Source organism: Dendrobium catenatum, unplaced genomic scaffold (assembly GCF_001605985.2).
Source record: "Dendrobium catenatum unplaced genomic scaffold, ASM160598v2 fragScaff_scaffold_261, whole genome shotgun sequence".
Classification (NCBI taxonomy): domain Eukaryota; kingdom Viridiplantae; phylum Streptophyta; class Magnoliopsida; order Asparagales; family Orchidaceae; genus Dendrobium; species Dendrobium catenatum.
In genome coordinates this window covers 1229383-1249509 of record NW_021318723.1, presented here as the reverse complement: position 1 = coordinate 1249509, position 20127 = coordinate 1229383, and the positions used below count along the sequence as shown (strand labels likewise).

The 20127-nt window shown below is 34.5% G+C and overlaps 1 protein-coding gene across 1 annotated transcript in view; it reads left to right on the top strand.

Moving 5' to 3' along the window:
* LOC110115283 (protein ROOT HAIR DEFECTIVE 3 homolog 2) overlaps positions 1-13861 on the top strand; it is a 66276-nt gene extending 52415 nt beyond the window's left edge. The window contains exons 15-21 of the mRNA XM_020848471.2: positions 9930-10054; positions 10139-10401; positions 10482-10578; positions 10703-10861; positions 10959-11063; positions 13535-13629; positions 13729-13861. Of these exons, the coding sequence (XP_020704130.1) occupies positions 9930-10054; positions 10139-10401; positions 10482-10578; positions 10703-10861; positions 10959-11063; positions 13535-13629; positions 13729-13861 (977 nt within the window). The remainder of the gene's footprint in view (positions 1-9929; positions 10055-10138; positions 10402-10481; positions 10579-10702; positions 10862-10958; positions 11064-13534; positions 13630-13728) is intronic.
* The last annotated feature ends 6266 nt before the right edge of the window (positions 13862-20127 follow it).

The following is a 20127-nucleotide window of genomic DNA, read 5'->3' as shown; positions in this document are numbered from 1 at the left end:
CATTCTCATATGAGGCCAGAAATATTTTTCCTCAATCAATGAATGCAACAATTTTTCCTTGCCCAAAATGTCCACTCAAACCCCCACTATGAAGTTCTTGCACAAATTGCTCTCTTAAAGAATTTTTTGTTATACAAAGTCTAGAACCCTTAAACAAAAACCCTTGGTGAATGACAAATTGAGTAGAAGGACCAGTTCCAGAAGTAAGGCAAGAGTCCCAAATACTCTTAAAATTAGGATCATTCATATAAGTGTCTTTTAAAAATCAAAAGAAGTGATAGTTGTGTAATAATTACCAATAAATGAGACCTCCTGCTTAAAGCATCAACTACTTTGTTTAGCACACCAGTTTTATGTTTAATGTGAAAATTGTATTCTTGCAAAAAAGAAACCCAATTGGCATGCCTTTTGTTCAGATTTTTTTGAGAACAAAAAAATTGCAAAACTTCATGATCAGTATTTAAAATAAATTTCCTTTGGATCAAATAACATCTCCAGAATTTCAAAGTTTGAACAATAGCATAAAATCCAAGTCATAAGTATAATATTTGGATCGAGCATCATTCAACTTTTCACTAAAGTAAGCAATAGGTTTTCCTTCCTGATTAAGCACAGCACCAATACCAACATGAGAAGCATCACAATCAACTTCAAAAACTTTTTCAAAATTTGGCAAGCTAAGGATGAGAGTTTGAGTCATTTTTGCCTTAATGATTTAAAATGTTTGTTCAGCTTGAGGTGTCCACCTAAATATCCATTTTTTCAAACAATCAGTGATAGGAGCAATCAAAGTTATGAAGTTTTTAATAAACCTTCGATAGAAAGAAGCTAAGCCATGAAACCCTCTCACCTCACTTATGTTTTTAGGAGTAGGCCAGTTTTGAATTGCCTCAATTTTCACAGGATCAACCTTGATTCCTTAGCAAACACAATTTAACCCAAAAATACTAAACTTGAAGTCATAAAAGAATATTTTTAAGATTGATGTACAACTTTTGCTCTTTTAGCGTTTGCAAAATTTGTCTCACATGATTAAGATGTTTAGAAGGGTGAATGCTATAAATCAGAATGTCATCGAAATACACCAGAATAAACTTTCCAATAGAAGATCTCAAAACATAATTCATAGTTCTCATAAAAGTGCTCAGAGCATTAGAAAGCCGAAAAGACATAACAAGCTATTCATACAAACCTTTCTTAGTTTTAAAAGCAGTTTTCCATTCATTTTTCAGGTCTTATTCTAATTTGATGATACCCTCTTCTCAAATCAATTTTTGGAGAAAAGATTTTAGCATTGCTTAACATGTCCAGCATGTCATCCAGCCTAGGAATAGAAAATTTATACTTAATGGTGATTTTATTTATAGCCCTACTATTCACACATATTCTCAACATTCCATCTTTTTTATGAGTTAGTAAAGTAGGCACATAACAAGGACTTAAACTTTCCTTAATCAAATCTTTCTCTAACAGTTCAGTCACATGCTTAAAAAATTTATCATGCTCAGTAGGACTCATCCTGTAATGGAAAAGATTAGGTAAAATAGAGGTATTAAATCAATATGATGTTGAATGTCTCTCATCAGTGGCAAACTCACAGGCAATTCTTCAGGTTTTATATCAGAAAACTCATCAATTAAAAATTAAATTTCTTTAGGAATTGGAATAATTGATGTAGTTTCTTTTTCCAAAACCAAATAAGCTACCTCAGAATGTTTCAAATCATTTGTATTCAGGAGCAGTTTAGGAGTGTTTATTTTGGCAAACTTGTTATTTTTGGCAGGTGAATTAGACACATGTTTTTGAGGATAAAGAGTGAACTCTTTATTATTTTGAATCAAAGTATAAGTGTTCTTTTCCCCGTTGTGAATAGTTTTGTGATCAAATTGCCAAGGACAAATCAATAAAATATGATAAATTTCAAGTGCTATGACATTGCAAACAACTTGATCTTTGAAAGAACTCCCAATTGTTAAGTTAACAGAATATTATTTTGTTATTGAAACTTCACCCCCTTCCTTAAACCAAGAGATTTTATAAGGTTTGACAAGTGGTTTTGATTTCAACTTGAGCTTATCAACCATTATTTGTGAAACAAAATTTCCGAACTCCCGTTATCAATCATAAGTGTGCAAATTTTTCCCTGAACCGTACAATTGGTTTTGAAAATATTTATCCTAAGCTACCTATCCCCATTTTCAATTTTAGTTGTCAAAACTTATCGGATTACCAAAAGTTACTCACCTTCATCTCCCTCTACATCAACTTTTTCTAATTCAATGTCGTTTTCAAGATCGGATTCATTTTCTTTCTCTTCTTTTAACTCTTCTTCATTTTCAATGTTATTGTTTCTTGGTGGATTATTTTTTCTACAAGCCACAGAGAGATGACCATAAAGCTCACATGTATAATATGATCCAATTAATCTTGGTTGTTTAGTAAGTTTAGGCCCCATTTTTTCCTTTCCTTTATCCACATTTTGAGTTTCAAAAGATTTAAGTTTCACACCCGATGTTCCCACAGAAGTTTGAGAAGATTGAGTTTTAACCCCGCCAGTTGGTCAACGCTTATATGTTTCAGTTATTTTGTTGTGACCCCTTTGATATTGTTTTTTCAATTTTCAAAGCCATATGATAAGCCTCGTCAATTTTAATAACGTGGTGCAAGTTCAATTGATCTTGGATTGTCCATTTTAAATTGTTGATATACCTTGAGACAGTCTTTTCTTCATATTCATCTAAATCATTTATTGATTGGAGTTTGTAAAACATTTCAGTGTATTCTTCAACAGAGATTTCCTTGTCGCAAGTTATTAAATTCTTGAAAGATTGTTTGAGCGTGATCTGATGGCAAGAATTTCCCCCTCATTTTTTCTTCATTCTTTCCTAATTTTATATTTTCTCTTTCCCACGCCTAAGTCTATTGTTCTCTAAATTTTTCCACCATGTGAGAGCATGACCAGTGACTTTAAACTTGCAAACTTAACTTTCCTATTTTTTGGAATTTATTTCCATTCAAAGAATTGATTCATTTTTTCAATCCACTCAATGAATTGGTCGGGTTGTAATTTCCCTTCAAAGTTGTGAACATCTATTTTAATCCCATAATTCTAATTTCTTTGTTGCCTATTTTGATTCCTAGGGACTTCTTCACTTTCAGATGTTTGGACATTATGATGGTTGACATTTAAATTAGCAAGAGTGTTAGCCATCTCGTTTATTTGATTTTGCAATCTGTTAACTGTTGCATCATATGTTGCTAATCCTCTTGATTATTAGCCATTTTTTGTTTTCTTAAGAAAGAGACTCACACCAACCAAGGATTTGCTAACTCACTCTGATACCAAGCTTGATGCAGGCAAACTAGAGAGAAAAGTCACATAGGAGAACACTAGGGCAAATGAAAATCAAACTTGATTCAATCTAGATTGCAAGCATCCAAACAAACACCAAAATAAACAAAAAAGTCGAACAAATGAAACAAAATTATAAAATAAAAATACTATCCTCAGAACAACCGACTAGCGGTTTCCTCACATGCAACAAGTAGGAAAAATATGATAAAGTTCTTAGGCTTACAAACCAAGGGTCCACCACTGTAAAAAGGATCCAACGTCCAACCAAACTATTTTGGCAAATGTCTCCAAATCAACAAACAAACATCTCCCAATAACTCAAGAAGGATACAAGTGGAGTGGAACTTGCGTAGAGAAGAAGAGATTAGAAGCCAAGACGAAATAGAGAGGAGGAAGAGGTGGAACAAGCTCTCAAGCTTTTCCAAGAGAAGAAACCCTCTGGTTTTTAGCAACTTAACTCAAGTTAATCAACAACCTCCTCAAGACAAAAACATCTCATATTTATAGGAGAGAAAGGGGAGCCAAATAGCCATCTTCCACCTCCAACCAAACCAATTAGGTAAGGGGAAGAGGAAGACCAGCAGTCAACACAAAACAACTCCCAAAGACAGCACAGGAAAACAACCAGGGAAGAAATCGAAAAGCCAACACAGAAACCAGGTAGGGGCAGCCACGAGAAAGCATCCAAGGAGGAACCCGAAAAGCTAACACAGGGGATCGGAACCAGCACCCAGCAACTAGTCACGGGAACAACATAATGGAAAAAATCGAGGGGACACAAAAAAGGGGAAGAGGCAAGCTCCACTCCATATAATGAGCTAAAAGAAGAATCACTTTTCAAATTTATGAGCTAAGTAGTACAATTATTCCTTCAAATAATGAGCTAAATATCAGCTCAAGCATTAATGAGCTAGCACCAAGAAGATCCCAAGTTTTCAGCTTAAAACCAATACAACCAAAGCCTAACCCGAGAGCAGCAAGCAGCCCAAAGAACAAAAGGACCCAAAATGCTAGCAAACCCAAGTCTTGCCATGCCCAAGCACATCCTACCATGATCATTGGATGTTCTCCATTATTGGATAGCATATAAAAAAATATAAAATACAACTAATATTTAAATCACATCAAAACAAAAAATAAGCCAAAATATGAATGAATCATTAAGGCAGGTGATGAGGACATCAATATGTAAAACCTGAAAATGACAATCGTAGGTCGTCGCACGCTTTTCGATGCGTCGCGATGAGACTTAAGTGAAAATTTTGAAGTTAACGAATTTCGACAAAAACAATTTTATAAAATCCTATACAAAATTTTGATCGTTTTGATATATAAAACATATACCTAATTTTGCTTATTTTAAGAATTAAAATTAACCAAAGTTTCATAATACCTATTTTACCCTTAAGCAAATAAAAAGATAAAATTCACTTAAGTGAGGGCATAATGGTCTTTAGGCAATAACCCATCTCTCTAAATATAAGTAAACCGAACCCTCCCTCCCCATTCGCTTATTTCGGCCGAACAAAGAGAAGCCGAGCGGAACAAAGAGGAGCGGGCGGACGATGGGCTCAGCGGGGGTGGCTCCGGCGACGTTTTTTCTACGAAAAATTTAGGGGAAATCGAAGAGGAGATCAAGGGAAGAAGAAGGTATGTCTTAGAATTTTATTTAATCTTCTAAATCTCAAGATATTTGAAAAAGAAATTTATAGGGTTTTATAGAATTTTGTTTTTCTTTCGACATCTCTTTGCAAAACCTTTAAGGAAAGATTAGAGGAATGATTTAATGATGAAAACAAAGTTTTTGGAGAAATTTTTGGAGGATGAAATTGTAGGGGTTTTTCCCAAAATCGAATTTCTATAAAGTGCTTTTACAAAAGTTATTCTTAAGGGCATTAGGAATGTTTTTAAAACATAAATTTGAATTTTTAATGAAAATTTTATTTTTTTTATAATTTCTCTAATTATTTAATCTGAAAATTTATAAGATATTTATTAAATAATATTTAGGGATAATTTCGATATAATAATTTGAGCAAAATTTAAGATTTATGATTTACAAAATTTTTGATTTTATGTAATTCCGAAAATAAAAAAATTATTATGTTAATTATTGAAAATAATTATGATTTGTGCTATTTCAATTGTAACTATCTTTAGTGTGGATTAAGGTGGAGACAAATGGTTAATCAACGTCGTGCAATGTTGTGGAGGTTGTTCGATACTTGAAAGGTAGGTGAATTATATTTAAATGGAGTTTATGAGATTTAATTAAATATTTCTGCAGTTTTAAAATGTTACAAATTAATGTTCATGAATTTTCTATTATTGCTTTAGCTTTATAATTTTTGTTTATACATATGACACGTTACTTAGAATGTTAAAGCAAGTAAACAATTTCATGCTTAAGAGATACAAAGTTTCTTTACCCGAAAAACAATAAAGATCATCTGATGCATCGAATAGTTTTTAATTCTTTGATGAATATAAATATTATAAAGTGTATGTGCATGTTGATCCGGGAGTGCCAAACAAATGGTAATGGGGTTCTACGGAGCCAAATGGTAAAGGGGCTTACAAAAGCCAAATGTTAATGGGGTTCTTCGAAACCAAATGGTAAAGGAAATTGCCAAAATACTGTGTACCTGATCAGTACAAACATTGGTACTTCTGGGACGAGTGTTTATCATATTATGACTTTAAAAGTTATGCATTTAATGAAATGATTTAAGAAAAAGGAAAATTTATGGAAAATATCTTAAGAATGATTATTGGAAACTGTTTTATAAATTCATGCATAAATGTTTATTATGATCTTTTACTATTTCATGCTTAATGACATATTTAAGAAATATAAGAAAAATATTTCATGAATTTGAGATAAATGTTTTTTACCTGCTAAGCGTTGGCTCATCCTACGTTTGAAAATATTTTTCAGGAGAAATTATTAAGAAGTGATGGCTATAAGACGGTAGTATACCTACCATCGTAGAGGACCTCGAGAAGAAGAAATGTTTTTATGTTTTGTATTTTCTGTTGAGTATTAGATCTGTATCTGTGTAGTTTGTGGGAGTTTATGTAATTGTTGATGATTTAAGTTTTTAGTACTTAGTAGTTGTGTGAGAAGAAACAAATTTGGACAATTATGATATTGATGTTTTCTTTGTGGCTCTTTCTTATTTTATGTGTTGATGATATTAAGTTATATCATAAAATTTTATATGAAATGATTATGTTTATGTTATGATGTTTTCCCGTACGACTGTCTGCTCCCGCCCCATTAGTTCGGGCTATTCGGGTCGGGTCTTGACAAGTAGGAGATTCTTGTGTCTACCACAGGAAGTATCGTAGATCAACGACTACGATGATATGCTTAGACATTTAATATTTTATATATTAGTTTAGATTTTCTTTATTTACGTCTGTACCATTGCTTGTGTGTTGAGTTGAGTTGTAGCCCTATAGGCATTTTAGTCATTTCTTTTCTTTCTCTATGAGGCCTATATATTAGGTCATTGGTCTTGTATTTGAAGGATGATGATTATGAATGAAAAATTCCAGCTTTTCTTGTTTGATCTCTTTGTGAGTTCTTGAGAGGAGGAATCCTAGGAGAGGGTCATGCATCACCCGTCAGCTGCCGATGGATTCCGGGACTCGTGGTTAGTACTCGTAGTATTTTCTTATTGTCTCTTCCTTTATCCTACATCCGGCCACCTCTTCTTCCCCAAACAAACGCTGGCCACTTCAAGACCCCAAGCCGCCTGTCAAGCTAGACAAGATCCCTTCCACTTAACTTACACTCCTTCCTCCTTAGCCAAATGCCACCCAAACCCCAAACCCTAACCGCCCGCCTTCCCCTCCCAGGGATCCAAAATTAATTGTCTTGCCTCTTTCCAAAAAATGGAGCATGAAGATTAGGAGGGAGATCCAACTCAAAATCTGATTTCAAATTCATATTTTGAATTCTTTCCTAAATTAACATAATTCATATTAGGAAAATGCTCAATTCGTGGATCTAAGTTACCTAGCCCAAGCCCTTGGCCGCCAACTTGAATCCTCCACCCACCGGCCCCTTGCTCCACCACCTAAAGATGTCGGCCACATCCTTCTCCCCCACAATAGCTGCCGGCCACATAATTCCCTCCAAACTTTTGAATTCAAATCCACCATAAATGCTTTCTTAATTTAGCCCCACTAATTTAGGATGAGAATTAAATTCAAATTCAAAATATTTGAATTTCAAAACTCTTCTTTAATTCTCCTCCTTCAATTTAGGAAAACCTCCCAATTAACTTAAATCTGAAATTAATTTCAGATTTAAGTATTTAATCCCCTTAATTGCCTGGGCCCACCTCCTTCATGCCTAACCCTTCTCTCTCTCCTCTCTCCTTGGCCGACCTCTTCCCCCTCCTCTCTCTAATTAATTAGGTCTCATAAATTAAGGATCTAATTAATTCCCCAACCCATATTTGAATTTGAATTTGAATTTCAAATTCTTTTCCCTCGTTTAATTAAAACTGAAATTAATTTCAGATTTAATGCTCTTTCCATAACCCCAAACCTAGACCCCACAAACCCTAATTCCCTCCACACTTGGCCGACCCTATTGTTTGCCCACTTTCTTGGAATTCCTCTCATCCCATGAGCTCTCTTGCCATAAAAGAGCTCGAGCATCTTCCCTCTGAACGTTGGTGGATCACTGGTCGTCTACACATAGCCCCTCCGGCTAACTTTCGTTGGATCTCTACCCCGGCTTCCTCTCCTTCATGGTGGCATCTTCCGGATTGTGGCGATTCTTCTTCCGCTAACCCTTAAAGAGTGCAAATGCGGGAAACTCGAGGTGAATTCTCTCTTTGTTACGTGGTGGATTGTTTGTTTATTGCACTACTTGTTTTCATTATAGTCTTGATATTATTTTGAGATCTTGTCTTTTATTGTGCGGTTACTTTACATATCAATTTAAACAATTTTAAATTCTTTAATTCCTTTCAAAGTGAAACATTAAGTTTAAGTTGTGACGCCTAATTCAATCATTATAAATTTCTACGTGCAATTCCGATGTGGTTTCACATTAGCAGGGGTGAGTCAAACTACAAATTTTTTTATATGATTGTTACTACAGATTGGTAGAATGATTGATCATATTCAATTTTCAAGTGAGAGATTCTTAGTTTTTGTGAAATTTAATTGTGTTAATCAATCGGGTTGTACTGTTAGCTCATATCTCAATTCCTTCGATCAAGCTCGATGAGGTGCTTGCTGAGGTGTTGCAGTAGACACAATTTGAGACAAAGAATTCAACGTCAAGACATTGTGTAGACACAACGTTGTGACGTTGTGGACCTATTGTGATATAGAGAACCCAGTGCTGATGTGCTCTGGGTCCAGCACCATGGCGTTGTGGGCTGGTTGAGTTAGTTTCCTTTTCTTTTCGCATTGTGCGAGTAGTAATTGAATGACGGTTATGCTCTATCATATGAAATAGTGTGAAAAGATGCGAAAGAGTGCTAGAGAGTAAAATCCATACAATTTCTCTCAGTTTCATATTTGATTTCTTGATGTGGTGCAGTTCTATGGTTTTTCCCGTTTTTCGATTTTACACAAATTATGGTGCTTTTTCTTGCTCTTTTTTTGTTTGTTTGTTTGTTTTGATTTGTTTACTCACAACCGAGAAATATAATGTTGAAGTGGTGTGCCACGAAATCATGAAGGATGGTTAGCCGTGGGTTTTACTTTGAAATATGTGCTACCATGATCTGTATTGGTAACTTATAATTAGTGACAACTCAAAGTTTGATCCCAGGATTATTAAATAAGATCTTCATTTTCTTCTACTGATAATGTAGTGTTTCTTTAAGGGGAGCAGTAGGTTGAAGCCAATTACATAAGCAGTAAATCAACGATCCATTTCTTACATTTTTTTTTTTTTCACAAAAATTTAGATGCCTATAGGCCTTCTAAAATATATCTAATTAGCTAAAACAAGAAATTAATTCCATGTTTACTCCAAAAAGGTTGCAAACGTATGAAAGCTCATTTTAAAACATGACCTGCAATTCATGTATATATATTACTTCGGAAATTTTAATTTGTTACTATTTTGAAAATAGAACATAGAGAAAAAGAGATTTTTTTTTACTGTTTACTTAAAAACTCGTTACTGATCAATGCAACCAATCTATAAATTTAAGTAGAAATAGACGGCATGCCTTATTCTACAGTATCAATGTAATTAATAACATATTGTGAGAATTTTGTGCTGAAAACAATCACAAAAACTCTGAAGCTTAAAATATTACTATTTTTTAACATTCTTTAGATTTTTCTTACATCAAAAAAGTGTGGAGTTTTATGTCTTAGCTGCACTCAATGATTCACACACACTAAAAATATGAAGGAAATATAGAATGCAGTATTTTTTACATGAAAAACTCATAAAAAGAAAAAAATCATTGGACCCTATCCTGTCCAGCATCTTTTTTACCTTCAGGCGAATGGGGGAGCATTTCACTATCACATCTTGTTCTTTTAACAAATTGGTCTTATAATATCTAATATATATGTTTTCTATTAGATGTTTCCATTAAGCAGGCAGACTGGGATTCTCACAAAGTTAGGGAGAAATTAAGTCGTGACATAGAGGCACATATTTCATCTGTTCGTGATGCAAAACTATCAGAACTTGTAGCAGATTTTGAGGTACACATTTTAATTAAAGCTGTTCCCTATATGAAGGAATAATAAAAGCTTGTGGTAATTGAGATTGTTGTTTTTTCGAAACAGAATCGATTGGCTGAAGCTCTTACGGAACCCATGGAGTCACTTTTTGATGCAGCAGAGGGAGATACTTGGGCATCTATAAGAAGGCTATATAAGAGTGAGACAAAAAAGGCTCTGTTAGATTTGTCAGCTTCTCTCTCTGAATTCGAATTGGACCAGGAAACCTTCAATAAGATTATGGGAGACTTGAAGGACTTTTCTAGGAACTTTGTAGAAAAGAAGGCCAGAGAAGAAGCGGGGAAGGTTTTAATTCGTATGAAGGATAGGTAGGTGGTCAATGAAATCCTTTACAACTTTCAGTTTTTCTGGTTTCGTTCATTTTTCTTAGTGTTTCTTTCCTTCCTAGATTCTCAACCATTTTTAAGTATGATAAAGATTCAATGCCAAGGGTTTGGACTGGAAAAGAAGATGTGAGGATAATCACAAAAGATGCTCGTGCAGCTGTATGTCTTTTTTCAACAGCTTCTTTTTCCTTGAATTTTACTATTTTAAAGTATACGAATTAGTTGACTATTTCCTTGGAAATTTCTTGTGTTGCTTAGCTAAAATATACTTATCATGATGCAGGCCTTGAACCTTTTATCAGTAATGGCTGCTATACGTTTGGATGATAAGACAGATAACATTGAAAAAATTCTCAATTCAAGTCTTCTAGATAGTCAGGCTTCCATAGAAAAGAGCATCAAACCTTCTGCAGATCCCCTTGCTTCAGCAACCTGGCCAGAGGTATTATCTAGTTACTGCATCTTTGTTTATTGCAGAAGAAGAAGAAAAATAAAAGATTGATGAAACAACTGTAATGGAAACTTCTTACGTCCTCCAGATTACTTCGAAGAACACTTTGATATCACCAGCACAATGTAAGTTAATCTGGAAGCAGTTCAATTCAGAGATTGAGTATGCTGTAATTCAGGCTGTTTCAGCTCAGGTATGCTTCCTTTTTTCATCGTAGCTGTTGGATAAGAGTAATGCTTTATTTTTAATAATTATTCTTGACCAAAATCTATGGTTGGCTTTTTGAATCTGCGCATCTTTTACACTGTCATGATGTGTTTTATTTGAAACATTTTTCCTGTTATGATCTCTTAATTAAATTTATTGTAACGAGGGCAACAAATAACTTGAAGTGGAAACATCTATAAGATAAAAGACGATCCACTTGAAGAAAACACAAAGGGAAATAGAAACCGCAAACATAGAAAGTCGTTAAATTTTATACAACCAAGCAACTGCCGCTAGAGAGGAGAGATAATCAGATCTACAACAACAACAACAACAACATCAAGCCTTTATCCCACTACGTGGGGTGGGCTACATGAATCATTTTTCTCCATTGTGTCCTATTAATCAGATCTACTAGAAGCAAATAAATCATAATCATAGTATACAAAATAAAACTAACCACCAAGCTTCTCAAGTTTATATCCACACTCAAAGAAAAAAAAAATTCCCTAGAATAATCTCACAATCAAGATTACCTCACACATGCAACTTTTTTTATGCACTGCTTGAAGTCATCAATGTGTGCTTCAAACCCTACTAGTCATCACCATATATGGTCGTCATGCAAATTGAAGTTCTGCACCCATCTCAAGAAAGAATTTACCTGGCTCAAATCCGAAGATAATCAATTTCCCATTTCTCATGTTTCTTGATTAGCCATCAAAGGGTTTGCAAATCCCTGTATGTGAGGAAATCATGTGCTTAGCATACCCAATGATATTTGGGGGAAATTGTATGAGACAGTTAAAAAAAAAAGGATTTTGGATTAGAGTACTGTATTCTTATCTACTACTATACAGTACAACAGTTATAAATAGAGAGAGAGAGAAGGAGAAAGCTTCGTTTCTGAATAATATTTTTTTTAATTTTTAATTTTATCAATTAATAAAATAATAGGTGGCAAAACATGGCTTGAAAAGAAAACTGAATATGTTTTAACTTTTGTACTTATGTTACATTCTAGAAAATTTTTGATGTTAGAGTGAGAGTAACATAGCGTTGTACTAAAATCTAACACATATAAAAAGTTATAAGAGGCTAAAAATTTTTTATGTGAAAAATCCGGAAAGAGGAAAAATCATGGGATTTGACCTAGTTGCAATAATCCACAATAGAATAGGAGATAAAAAAAAATAGTTCCTTCCTCACAGTTGAAGAAGCATGGATTGTATTGGGAACAATTGACTAATTCCCATTGTAAGGTTCATAGAATTCAAATATTCATAGGCGGACAATTAAATACCCAACGACAAGCTTGGATCTTGACAAGAGTCTAAAGATATTGACAACGGTTGTTGGTGATGATTTTTTATGATGATAGCTGGAAAATGTAAAAAAAATTCTTTAGTTTAATAAGTTCTTCAATAACCTTTTCTAAAGAGAATAAGACTATATTTATAGCCCTTTTGCTATGAACATTTGGTAAATTTGGCCAGAATCCAAAACACTAACGTACGATCCATATCCAAAGGACTCTAAAGTACGATCCATATTGATCTTGTTGATCTTAGATTGTCCTTCAAACATTTGAATACCTTAATGATGCCAAAATCGAGTGATCTTGGGCTCATTATATTCGTTTTGTTGATTTGCTCAACTTGACTATAAGCATGCTATAATTGGAATTTATTTGTTCCATCAATTTATATTCAGAAGTTTCCAAATATAATTCAAATATTTGACCTGAACTCATTTGGAGTTAATCAGATAATTTGTAGCATCAGTAGGTTCGTCTCGTCAAGACGTTCAGTTCAATTATAATTTTGCTAAAATTGGAGTTAGGATGATCTTGAATTTAATATCGGAAATCTCTATAATTCAAATATTGTCTTGAGATTTTTGCTGATCATTTGATTTTTTTGGAATCTTATCAAATTTAATATAAATTCTTTTAGAAAGTGAAGTGATAAAAGCAAATAAACAATTATTTTGCACGGTACTCCTAACCCATGACACTCGATTCTTTTATTGGTGTGCTCCTAATTCGATGCATGATATGTGATTGCATTTTTACGTGAATAACTAGATAGTGCAAGCTTTAGGGTTTAATTGCTAGTGAATAACTCAAACGGGATCACAAACTATGGTATTTTGTGTTTATCTTCATTCTATTGTTCAAATCTAGGCAAACTACTATTTTTTCCTTAAATACACTTCGGTGATCCATGACAAAACTTTAGGTTGTTTGTGAGAGGTTTCTTCGTTGGTCTATATTTTATTTTTAAAATGGAGGACTTCTGTGCATTACTGGGAATCTTTAATAATTTACTTTTCTAGTGGAAACTAATATATATTGAATGGTTTCAAGTCTTTTTTTTTTTTAAAGTTTCTTAGCATATATATTTGTTACTGTGAACTTTTACTTTAAAATTTAAATAAGCTGTTTGCCTTTTTAAGGAATCGCACAGGCGCTCCAACAACTGGCTACCTCCCCTCTGGGCAATTGCTGCAATTATAATCCTAGGCTTCGACGAATTTATGATGCTTTTAAGGTTAATTATAACGCTATTAGTCTGTTAGAGCAAGCTTAAATACTTTATTCCCCTGATTATCAATCTATACTTATTTGACGATCATTTTCTGGTTAACAGGAATCCCGCATATGCTTTTCTAATTTTCACTCTAACAATGACAGTCCTTGCATTATGGAAGCAACTTGACATTGCTGGAGAGTTTCGCCATGGGGTGGTAAGAAAATTATTTCTAATGAATATCAAGTGGTAATGAGAATTAACTGTTTGAATGAATGTTAGGGTTAAGAAATTACTCTTAATGTCACTAATCCTTTTTTTTTTCCTTATGTTTTGATGCAAACATGTAGTATCATAAAGGATAAAAATTAAAATTTGATATCAATGTGGTTAGTGTATATCTCTTAATGATACACTATTCCATATTGTCAGCTACTTGCAATTGGTCAAATACGAACTATATGGGTGAAAGGATTGCAACTTATATTAGTGATTCTTGCATGTTTGTGGGCTCTGAAAATTCATGCCCTAGTCTCTTTGTTTAGGATTGTTTTAAAGGAATGTGCTTATCCAAATTTTGGAATGTGCTGATCCAAAATTTAGTAAGATAGATTAGATTTAAAATAAAATTTTACTAGAGATTTCACCCTTATTTTGCGATGACTTTAAGATTTGGTTCTAGGCTACCTATAGGTTTAAGCTTATGTGGTTAATAATTTCTCCCAATAATAAAAGAGCATTTTCGATTAAGGCTAATTGTTATATAGTTACTACATACCGAGCATATAATAGGTGCAAATTTGATACAACAACAACATCAAGTCTTTATCCCACATCATCTTTATGATTAGAGTGGATGGTAGGGGGCATGATGATAAAGATCAAGTTTTCATGGTTTTATCATCACGGGTTGCTGTGGTACTTAGTTTATTTAGTCAGAGTAGGTAGTCAACCCAACCTGATCGAAGGATCTTTGTTTACAACTGTGGTTGCTTCGTCCATGGGTATCTCATAGATTTGTGGTGAATGTTTATCTAAGGGGATAATTTTAAGTTGACTTTAGCTAATAGAAGAGTTTATGAAATCTTCTATTAGATAAAGTGTACCCTACAATTAATTACTCAAGAGTTTTTAAGTTATTGCACTATTTAAAATTGCACAATAAGAGGTGCTCCTCAACGCAATTTAGGCGAGAAAACATCTCGAGGCTCATGCCTCAAGCATTTAATGTGAGGCGTGTGCCTCATTTTGTCTGATGCATACCTCGCCTCACTAAAATAAGGTGTATGCCTCAATTACTATTTATTTATTTATTTATTTTTAAAACCTAAACCTAAAGTTCATTTTTGTTCGACTTTGACTATTTCACGTGAGGTAGAGTTTTGAACGAGTTGCTAACTTCTTCACCTCCCTCAACTCTTCGATATTTCTTTGTTGTTGTTCGACTTCGGTTGCTACACGTGAGGTAGAGTTTTGAACGAGCCGCAAGCTTCTTTTCATACTTTGACTCTTCTTCTCCATTTCTTCATTTTTGTATGATTTCGCCTGTTTCACGTGAGATATAGTTTTGAATGAGCCACTAGCTTCTTTGCCTTCTTCGATGGCGTTCCCTTTCTGGTGAATTGGAAGTCACAATAGTTAGACAATGTTGGGTTTTAAAGGAGTAATGACGGGAACCCGCTTACTACGAAGGTAACAATCTTTCACCCCTTTCGTGCACTTTTTTGGCTTACTGTGAGATTCAACTTTGAGTTTTTTGGCGTTATTATAGAGTTTGGCTCGAATCAAAAAATGAATGTTATGATTTGACGTAGCAAGTAGGTAACCAAATAAATAGCAAATAAGTATACTCTGTAATAGCTGAGTTCCAAGTTATATTAAAGTTATGTGCTCATGCATTGCATTGAAAGATCTTTGAACATTTAGGATTTTGCTTGTGCACACATCTCAATCCTTGATTCGAATGATTGCAAATGTACATAAACTAATACTTATTCTCCAAATGAAAATTAAAATGAAACATGCATATATCTTGTAATGGAATCAAATTCATTATATGTGTGCATGCATGAATTTCCTAAATCTAATTCACACAACAAAATCTAATTTGTTTTTTAAATGTCAAACTTCAAATCATGTATTTAATTTTTATGAGTTTCAATATTTTTGTTCTCAACTTGTTATTGTAAGGTTTTGACCGTTTTGTCGAGAATGGTCAGTAGCAAGGTTAAAATTGTGTTGAGTTATAATGGGAAGGACCCGACATGGAAACATAGTAGTGAAGTTAATATGGGAGGCGAAGACAAGTCACATGCGTATTTAAAATGTAATTTTAATGAGAAAGTGATGAATGATGGTGTCACTAGGATGAAGGAGCACTTGTCTGCATCACACATTATGTTAAAGTGCCTAAGGGAGGAGATCAAAACATACATAAATAAGTTAGTAATGTTAAGTACCTGACATAGAAGTAGTTTTGAGATTAATATACTCTTCCTCCATATGTAAATACAACTAGGGTTTTTATAATCAAGTGCACACGAAGATGAGAAATCATCTAACAACCCTAAAGATGAATTTTTTGATATACATCATGTACACAAGAGAAAAAAAAAATCATGTACACAAGAGACTTCAAAGATATGAATTTGAAGAAAAAAGAGTTGAAAGATGACGAAGATCTTTTGATTTGTGAGGAGATGTCATCAAATGATGAGTGTTTTGTAGATGATTAACTGGAGATAATACCTCATGAATTATAAGAAGATTTAAACGTTGATTTTTTTGATGGTGATAGAAACAAATCATCTCCATCCCCCATAACCTAAACACAGAAAATACTAAAAAAAGGGTATGTAAAAAGAATTAATTTTATTAAAGCTTATTTATTTTGAAGTATTACTCTCATGTTTATGCTAATAAAAAATATTGAGAAAAGAAAAATATAATTGAAATAGATGAAGAAGCAGATCGGGACACATTGTGTAATAACCCAAAAAATATGAAAAATATTTATAAATTTTGATTTTCTATTTGAACTGGAGCATTGCACAATGTGTTTGGGAGCACCGTGGTGCCATGTTGAGAGCATGGTTGTGCTGAAAACTATTGCTGCGACGCTTGACGCTCTTTTCTATAGTAATTCTTGATTCAACATGTAGTGCAACGGTGCTGGGTTGGAGCGCTGCGAAGCTAGACCATTAATAGTGTTTTTTTATATATATAATAAATCCTAAAAACCCTAAGCACTAACCCCAACCATTCCTCCGCAGGAGGGTGGACCGAAGGGCAAAGAGTGAAGACTCTTAAATAATTATTGAAAGCTACATGTAATGAAAATGATAATGATAATGATGATAATATAATAATATAATAAATACATATGAAAGGATGAAAACATCACATTAAAGTATAATGTTCTGCCTTGCTGAATAATATAATAAGTGCATAAATAACATATGAATGGATACATAATAGATAGATGACAAGACTGATGATATTGACTCCTATTTTAGTGACACATGAATGATTTCAGTACCGATACATTATTTTCTACTAAATTGAGTTAATAATTATCGACATATTTATATCCTCGCACTTACTATTGATTCATATATTTTATTGTAATAATTTATTGCTTTTGTTATTGATCATTTTGAGTTTTACTAATGATATCTGATCATTGATGAAATTGAATACTAGTGATTATATTGATTAAATTGAGCATACATATTAATTTTTTAAGTCTTGCGTTGGAACCTTTAGTGAATTTGGATTTTTGCTGGGTTTTTTAGCTCATTATGTGAATTTTATTAAATTCATGTCATGAAAAGGGTCAGGACCAAGTGGAGTGAGGTTGACAAAAATCCTTAGGTTTGATTTTGATTTTGTTCTATTTTTTTTTATAGTCGGGAGCTAGTGATCGATTATTAATTGTATTGATCTTTTGACTATTTTATATGTGATTTTGGGTGAATGAATATAATGAGATATTTTAATGTATATGATTTTAGATGCTTCGGTTGGATTAAGATGAATTCATAGAAGCTCTGGTTGGGTAATTTAGAAATGTAAAATAGAGAATTCTTTCAAATTTGATCTTGAGGCATAATACATTAGAATCCACAAATGATGAGTCAAGGGAGACAACAATTCGTTACAACGACGACTCTAATGAAGGCTCCCTTAGTGATGACAACGCAGATAACTTCCGAGTTGTCATGCTATTATGTTTTCTTTAGAACTAAAATATGGATGATGGAAATGCAAAGGAGTGGTAGCAAATGTACGAGTTGTTGGAGGAGATTTGTCTCGTGCACAACATCTAGCGATGAAGTAAATGTAAAGGATTGGTAGCAAATACAAGCTATCTATAAGCCAACATAGAAGCTTGTGATACAAGCAATAACAGGTGATTCTTTAGTGCACAATAATCTACATGCAGAAGAAAACTAGTGCACGATTGTTGACCCCTATACCTTAAACAACGTGAGAAAGGACCCCAATTGGTGAATAAAGCATTACGCACCTTGGTGTCATGCATCACTTGAAGGGTCAAACGACCTCAGAATGACGAACGGACAGCGTCGTTGCAATCAGGACACTGAATTCTGCTGGGTCGAGGCCCCACGCAATTGAATCGGACGAGATCGGTCAAAAGGGACGACCAACACCCGAAAGTAAAGCACTAGACTGATCAAACGATCCCGGATCGACGAACAGACTTTATCGTTGCATCCGGAATGTTGCCAACCTATGAAAAACTGCATTTTGTTTATTCAAGTTGGAAAATCTAGATTGGTGGCACGAAACCCAATGTAATGCAAAGATGTGCATATCGAGAAAAATTGCCTCTATGTTGACGGCATGACGTCCGATCATGAACAAACAGCGTTATTGCGTCCGGAACGTCGTCGACATTCGAAATATACATTTTATTTAATAAATTTAGATTGTCTGAGATGGTGGCGAATTTCGAGGCAATTCAAATATGATATGAAGACATGTGTTATGAGGGAAACGAGGCCTCGAAGATGCTCGGACGATGTCCGATTGACAAACGGACAGCGCCATTGCATCCGGAACGTCGTCGACATTCAGAATATATAATTTATTTAGTAAATTTGGATCGTCTAAGATGGTGGCGAATTTCTAAGCAATTCAAATATGATTTGAAGGCATGCGTTACGAAGGAAACGAGGCCACGAAGACACTCGGATGATGTCCGATCGACAAACGGACTGTGCCATTGCGTCCGGAACATTGTCAACATTCAGAATATATATTTTATTTAATAAATTTCGATCGTTTGATGTGGTGTCGTAAATTTTAAAGGTAATTTAAATATGATGCGAAAATTTGCCTCTATGAAGACGACATGACATCCGATTGCCAAATGGATGACATCGTTGCATTCGAAACGTCGTCGACATTAAGAGTCTATAGTTTATTTGATCAAATTGGATCATTTGAGATGGTGTTGCAAATTTCAAAGACGATCTAAATATGATGTGAAGGCACGCATATTGCGGAAATTCGCCTCTACGGAGACGACATGACGTCTAATTGCCAAACGGATGGCACCGTTGCCTCTGGAACGTCGTCGGCATTCACTACGGGAAAACACGCGATTACCGTCAGACTTTCCGGCGGATACTTATGCGACGGTATTGACGACACATGTAACGGCGCATTGGTGCGACGGAAAATTTGCGACTTATTTTCCGGCGCGAAGCACGCCGGAATATGTCCAACGTCATTTGCGCCGGTCTGTGCGTCGGAATAAACCAACATTTCGCTTGTTTCGACGCATGTTACGGCGGAAAGTAACCGGCGCCATTACCGGCGGATAAGGCGTCGATATATTTAAACTCAACGAATTAAATCCGGCGCATTATCCGCCGAAATTGTTTCAGGCTTCCCGGGCGCATGACAATCCGCCGGCGAAAGCCTTATTTTTCAAGCCCGAGCCCCTCTGGCCGCTCACTTATTTCATTTCGTTCTCTCACATCCCGCTGTTTCGCTCGTCTCCCTCCAGTCGCTCGCCGTAGATTGAGGTTGCCGACGGTCACCGGACTTCGCCGACGATCCTAGCATTCCTGGTCGCGCCGATAGTCGTTCATCGTCGCTGTTATTTTCTCGGTCTCCGGACATCTCGACGGCCTGTTGATTGTAAGGTTTTTTTTCGTATAATTTGTTTGGATTCATGCTAAGTTAGTCTATTATGGATGCTATGCATTTTTTGAGAGTTTTGATGGACACTTATAGAGAGAGTAAGGAGGATCTACATATGTACGTTGTGTTTAAACACATTGCATGCATGTGCATGCTTTGACCAAATATTTTCTATTTCAGTTGGATTACATCAAAAGGATCATATCCCATATCTTTTTTGCTTTAGCCATGGTGAAATATAGAGAGAATAAGAAGGATTTACATATGATACTTATTGAATTAGAAAAAACATATGATAAAGTTCAAAGAGAAGTGCTCCGGAGAGTTTTAGAAAAGAAAGGAGTT